This window comes from Belonocnema kinseyi, chromosome 8 (assembly GCF_010883055.1).
Source record: "Belonocnema kinseyi isolate 2016_QV_RU_SX_M_011 chromosome 8, B_treatae_v1, whole genome shotgun sequence".
Classification (NCBI taxonomy): Eukaryota; Metazoa; Arthropoda; class Insecta; order Hymenoptera; family Cynipidae; genus Belonocnema; species Belonocnema kinseyi.
Genome location: NC_046664.1, coordinates 74,501,653 through 74,508,538, shown reverse-complemented (window position 1 = coordinate 74,508,538; position 6,886 = coordinate 74,501,653). Strand labels below are relative to the sequence as shown.

At 24.2% G+C, this 6,886-nt stretch overlaps 1 protein-coding gene across 1 annotated transcript in view; it reads right to left on the bottom strand.

The window, feature by feature from the left end:
• Nucleotides 1-681: 681 nt before the first annotated feature.
• Nucleotides 682-6,886, bottom strand: part of LOC117178552 (venom acid phosphatase Acph-1-like) — a 13,302-nt gene continuing 7,097 nt past the window's right edge. Inside the window, exons 4-5 of the mRNA XM_033369980.1 lie at nt 4,388-4,596; nt 682-904 (exon numbers count right to left, since the gene is read on the bottom strand). Of these exons, the coding sequence (XP_033225871.1) occupies nt 692-904; nt 4,388-4,596 (422 nt within the window). The 3' untranslated portion in view covers nt 682-691. The remainder of the gene's footprint in view (nt 905-4,387; nt 4,597-6,886) is intronic.

The window sequence follows — 6,886 nt, the reverse complement described above, 5'->3', positions numbered from 1 at the left end:
CAAGTTTACATGTATTAAATAATAAATGTATTTTTAACCATTTCTATTTATTTAAACGATATTTTTTTTACCGATAAATCGTAAAAAGTATTTACTTTTCGGGAGAAATGATACAGTTGATAAATTTCAAAAGTCATATTTCTTTTTCAACATATTTGGTCAGTATTGCAACAATTTTCATTTTCTTAAACGCTTGTTTCGAGAAATATTGTTTGTTTAAGATATTTAGCAATTATTTCAAAAAATTTTAATTTCTTTATACAATTTTTTCTACTTTAAATCATCAAAAGTTAATATTATTATTTAATAATTATTTATAATGAGTTTAATGATGTACAAAGTAATTTCAACAGAAAAAATAGATTTGAACCAGGATAAAAAAAATAATTAGAAAGAGGAATCTTACATAAGAAATGCTTTTGACTCGCCTCAACCTACCCTTCCTCTAAATAAAGATTCGTAAGATTTTCTGAACACCAAATTAATTTTTGTTTAATGTAAATTATGGTAGTTGTAAAAATTAACAAAATATTCATCAATAAAATGCTAATTTTTTACATACTTATAATTGTGATAATAATAATTATTATTATTTGGTCTAATCATTTTATTCTCTATGTTTGACATTTTGCACATTTTTTGAAATCTTCTAAAATAAATAATAATTGTTAAGGGTATAAATTATGATTCTTCAGGAGAATATTTTCTTGAATGTTTCCACGGTACCAGAATCGGTTTCAAAATCAAAATCTGGTTCTTTTCGAAGTTTTTCGCATTCAAAGTCAAGGTCAGAGGGAATAACATTTTTCATCAGATTGGAAAATTGGTCTAATGGACATAATGTTTCACATTCAGGAATCCGTAAAGTTTTAACCTCTGCTGGCACGCCCAAGTAATAATTAATCTGGAAATATAACCTCATTTAACTTTAATGGTAATTATAATAGGACGATAATAAAAAACCGTAGAGGCTAAACATTTTGTTTTAATTCAGGTCACGCCTTCAAATGTTTAATTTTAGAAAATAAATAAATACGCATTTTTTGTTCTTTAAATAAAAAATACCAACCAATCCCTAAAGAAATTTTTTTATTGTATAACCTCAACAATATTTTGTATGAAAACAAGAAAAATATGTATTAATTTATTTATAAAGCAGATTTATTAACAGGGGACCATATTAAAAGATATAAAATTGCGAAGCTAAGTGTACCAAAGTGAATTGAGGTTTGAAGGATGTACAATTATTATTTTTTTAAAGAAAAATGATAGGATAATTTATTATTTATTATTCCCCATTTGTTCTTTTTTTTAAATCATTTTTTGAAGCCCTCAAACAGTTATATGAAAAGAGTGTATATAAAAGTTTAACAATACCTTTTTTTAAAGTGAATAATTAATTTAATTCATTTTTCAAAAGTCTTAAATTTAAGCATATTCTAAAAACAACACGTTCTATAATTGATAACTACTGCAATAGGTTACTTGATAATTTGTGTTTTTTATTACAAATTATTTTCTATGATTTAAAAGTTAATTCTTTTTTTGGAGACTTGAGGAGAGGCCAAAAATAATTTTATAAAAAAGAAAAAAAATAGGATTTCACTTTTGGTCGAAAAGAAATCATTCTAAATGCAGTACTTTACAATACAATATCTTTTTCGGCCAAATGTTTTGAAAATTGTACATTGAGGTATTTAAACAATTTTACCTCAGTTCATTAGTTATTTTTAGAAGGGCAATAATGGCTATTACCATTCATTTTTATTTAAAAATACAATAAATTTAAACAACCCTAAAGATACTTTTTTTATTAATTATATTGTAAATAAAAACAAAATTATTTCTCAATTTACCTATATAAAGCTCTAAAAGCAAATATAACTATTATTGTATATCGCGTATTATTATTTTAGCACTCTCTGTGATCAATATAAAGAGGAAAACTGGTTAATTGTTTTTTCTGAAAGACTTTGTTCAAAAAAAGGTTCAAATTAAATAATTCCAACTCTTTGCTTTGCACCGTTACATCTTTTAAAATGATTAAACCTAAAAACTAATCCAACCCCATTACCAACTAATAGTAATAACTAATAAAAAAGTTAATAAAATATTTAGGTTTTGTAAATAGAAATATATTACAAAATTATATTTGAGGCCGTCCAAAAATTACTTAAACTGGGGGGGGGGGGGGGGGGGGGGGGTAATGCAGAATGTGAAAAATGAAAATTCTGGATAACAATTTTTTTAAATGTTTGAATTTTTGTTTATTTTACATGTTAAGCCTATTAATAGAGACTTTTTTCAAGATTATTCCAGTTTTTCTCGCTTTTTTCGCTCAAATGCGAACTGATTTAATAGAACTTGATAAGAAAATCCAACTATTTTAATTAAAAATTCTACCATTATATTCTTGGTTCAGAATTTTTTCTCTTTTGATCAAAAATTCGATTATTTAGATTTAATTATTTTCTTGAAAATTGCTTTTATTTCTCGGTTGACAATTAATTGCTCAAACTCAAATTTAATAATTCGATCTTTAGTTTCAATCTCAAATATTAAATTTTTCAATGAAAATTATTTTTTTTTTTGGAAATTCAACTACTTGGTTGAAAAATGATCTACTTTATTAAAAATTTATTTTATTCGTTAAAGATTGAATATTAAATAAAAAAAATTATAAAATTTTAAATTATTATTAAATTATTAATTTCATTATTATTCATTATTATTATAATTATTAATTAATATTATTAATTATTGTTGAAAATTTCTTCATTTCTGATTGTAAACTAACTCGTTGGTTAAAGAAATTCAACTATTTCATTGAAAATAAGTTCTTTTTTGTATAAATTAACTTTTTATAATGAAAATTTAACTATTTCATTATTCATCCACTTCAGTTTCAAATTCAACTATTTGGTTCAGAATTAACATTTATCTTGAAAATTCAACATTTTTGTAGAAAATTAGTATTTGGTTGCATTTTTTACCTGCCTGGCTGCAAATCTCTCCTAGTAAAAAATTTCACTTTCATTTTTAAAATTAGTCATTTTGGTTCGAAAATTCATTTTTTTTGTAGAAATTTGATCTTTCTGGTTAAAAATGCAACAGTTTTACTCAAAAATAACCTGTTTTGGTTAAAGATTCAACAATTTGGATGAAAATTCGTCTCTTTACTTAAATACGACTGTTTTTTATTCAAAATTAAAATCTTTTTTTGTTTAAATTAGGAACTATCATATTTGTTGTCAATAACTATAATTTTTTCATTGAAAATTTAACTATTCAGTTCAATGTTAAACTTCATTGTTAAAAATGTATTTGCTTTACTCAGGATTCATAATTGGAATTGAAAATTGTACTGTTTTGTTAAAAATTTAATTATTTCGAGGAAAAGTTTATTATTTTGTTTAAAAAATTTAGCTACGCTATTAAATTTTTTTATCGCAAGATCGTCCTTCTGGATTAAAAATTCATTTGTCTACAAAAAATTTGTCGTTTGGTTTAAATATTCAACTTAAAAAAAAAAAATCTCTTTTGGTTAAGAATTCAACTAGTTTGTTGAAAATTCGTCTTTTTGGCGTCATTTCGTTTTTTTCTTTCTTGAAAATTCATATATTTCTTTTGTTTCAAACAAGCAATATTAATTTTTTGTACTTCTGATACTTTTTTGATTGAAAATTAGACTATTTGGTTAAAATTTAAACTTCTTCTATGTTGAAAATTTATTTTCATATAGCTTTTGGATTGAAAATTCATCTGTCTTCAAAAAATTTATGTTTTCGCTTGAAAATTCAACTATTTCTTTGAAAATTCTTCTCTCGCGCTTAAAAGTTTAACTGTTTCGTTGAAATGCAACTGTTTCCTTGTTAATCATTTTTTTTCATTATTCTTGGTCGAAAATTTAACTATGTGATCACAAATTCAACTATTTTGTTAAAATTTGATGGTTTTGTACAAAAAATTCTTTTTTAGGTTCTCGTTTGAAAATTCAACTCTATTCTACAAAATTCGTCTTTTTTCTGAAAATTTAACTGTTTTGTTAAAAATTTCGTGGTTGAAGTTAGTTCTTTTTTTGTTTTTGAAAATTCGGTTGTAATTTTGTATTTGTAGGTTGAAAATTCAACACTTTTGTTGTAAGTGCATTATATATATTTTCGACTTAAGATCTTAAGAATTTATATATTAAATTCAATATTATTATTAATAATATTTAATAATAATTAAATTTAATTATTAAAAAATTTTGTAATAATATGTAATAATAAATGTATGATGAAGAAGGGATGGTTTAAGGCAAGGGGAGGAAAAAAGTGCTCAAAATATCGTGACGTATTTTTTGAACGGCCCCTTTTTTAAGTAAACTAAGTAAGTGCAATCATACCTTTACGTAATAAGCTTTTTCAATAAGATGTAATTCCACAATTACAGCACTTGAAAATTTGGGTACATGGGAATGAAAAACACCCAAGGCCTCCAGAACAGCAACAACGTTAAGATCATGGGCACCGTATAACATGAGTTTTCGGTTTTCATCCATTGAACCGTTTTCTACAGACTCCATATTTTCTTTGATTTTTTTAATCAACCTGCCTAAAGAAGTTTAAAAATATATAAAATTTTTTTCAATTTTATTATTTATATGTTTTGTATTTGATGATTTATATATTTTTCATTGATGACAAAACTTGATTTTTGCTGTACAAAAGGGTGCCCTAAAGAAACTTAATGTTTTTTCTTATGACGCACACCCTTTCTTCTGTTTCGTGCAAAAGTAAAGGCATATTTTATTTTATTTTTAAAATAATATTAAATCTTGGCGCTAGATCCTTAAGCAGTGCCAAAATGATTGACATTAAATTACTTTTAATTAAATAATTTTAATAATTTTAATAAATAATTTAGATTAGATCATTGTTTTCTAGAGAATAATACTTACGTTACCCTACACTCAGAAGAAAATTGACCCAAATAAAATAAACATACTGCACCTTGACTTCAAAAACTACACTTTATATGGGTTAAATAATATATTTATTATCAGGAAACCGAGAAATAACCTTATTATTTGATTGATTTTGGTTAATTTAGAAAAGAGATTCTACTTTATCCACAGTCGCAAATTTTCCAGATCTTCTGAGTTTAATTTAATTAAATCATAATTTATTATTTATTGATTTAGAAATTAAACTTGTTGTTTGAAAATTTATTTACATTGTGAAAAATTAACTCTTTCTGTAGAAAATTAATCTGTATTATTAAAAACTTATCTTCTTAATATCAAATTCTACTATTCCAGTTTAAGATTCGTCATTTTAATTATCAATCCTTCAGCTTCATTGCAAATTAATCCCTTTAACTGAAAATTTGGATCTCCATTTTTGGAGATTTTTTGTAGATAATTATCTTTTTCTTTGCAAATTAATTTTCTTGTTTCAAAACGATCCTTTTCGGTTGAAAATAAAATTACTTAGTTAAAAGTTAAACTCTTTTGTTAAAAATTAATTTTTTTGTTGAAAATTCATCATTTTAATTAAAAATTTATTTCTTTTGCTCAAATATGAGCTATTTGATTGAGGTTTTTTTTTCTTTGGATGAAAAGGATTTTTTTACCGAAAACTTGAAGATTTTGTTAAGAATTTGTTTTTATTTGTTGAAAATTATTTTGTTTTTTAAACTGAAAATGTCATCAATATTTCTGCTCACTATTCTCTAATTTTAGATAAAAATTTCTTCCTTTAATTAAATAGTCATTCTTTGCTTGAAAATTCATATTTCTTAGTATACATTATTCTTCTCGGTTGAAAATTAATCTTCTTGGTAAAAAATTAAATTATTCCATTTAAAGATTCATCATTTTTATTAAAAAATTCACCCTTTTGATTTAAAATTCAACTATTTCAGTTAAAGATTTAAAATCCTAATTGAAAATTCATCACTTTGTTGAAAAATATAACAATTTTTTCCTAATTTAATTTTTTTTAAAAGTTGTTTTCTTTGTAGGCAGTAATTTTTCAACTAATAATTTAACTTATTCCAATTGAATATTCTACAGTTTTAGTTAAAAATTCTCCTGTTTGGTTGAATATTAATTTTTTTAACTTAAAATTTATTCATTTAAATTATTATTGACAATTTATCATTTTTAATCAAAATTAATTTGTTGTTGTTAAAAATTCAAATTTTTCAATTTAAGCTTCATGGCTTTAGTTGATACCTCATCTTTTTCATTTAAAATTTAACTTTACTTTTCTTGTTGAAGATTCATAATTTTATTAAAAAATTAACCAAGTAGGTTGATAATTAAACCATTTTTTTGAAGATTTGATTTTTTTGTTTGATAAAAATTATTGTTTTCTATTAAAAATTTAACTGCTCCATTTTTTTCGAAAATTGATAGTTTTTAGTGGAAAATTTGAGAAAGTTCTGCGTTAAGTGCATAGTATACAAATTTTTCTTTCAGTTAACGGGAAAAGTTAAGAAAATTGACCAAGAAATGAATGGGACTTTCAAATCGTCCGCCGAATTGTCATTCTGAATATACTCCTGTACCTTCTTAAGTTATTTAAGATTAAAATCGGTAAATAAAATAATATGAATTTACGAGGGTGGTTCAAATATGATCGAGACAAATAATCTGACACGTTTATTTACTCTTGAAAAAATAAAAAAAAATATACAGTTTTTCTAGGTATTTTTCCTCACAAGTTACGCATTTTGTCCACCTTTCAGGAAGTTTTTCGATGTCGGTATCGAAGAATTCCTTGGGCAACTCAAACGGCCATGTGCGCACGAACTCCTCTACCTCGTCGTCGGTGTTGAATCTTTGACCTCCGAGGGCTTCTTTCAGTGGTCCCAACATGTGGTAGTCGCAGGGTGAGAT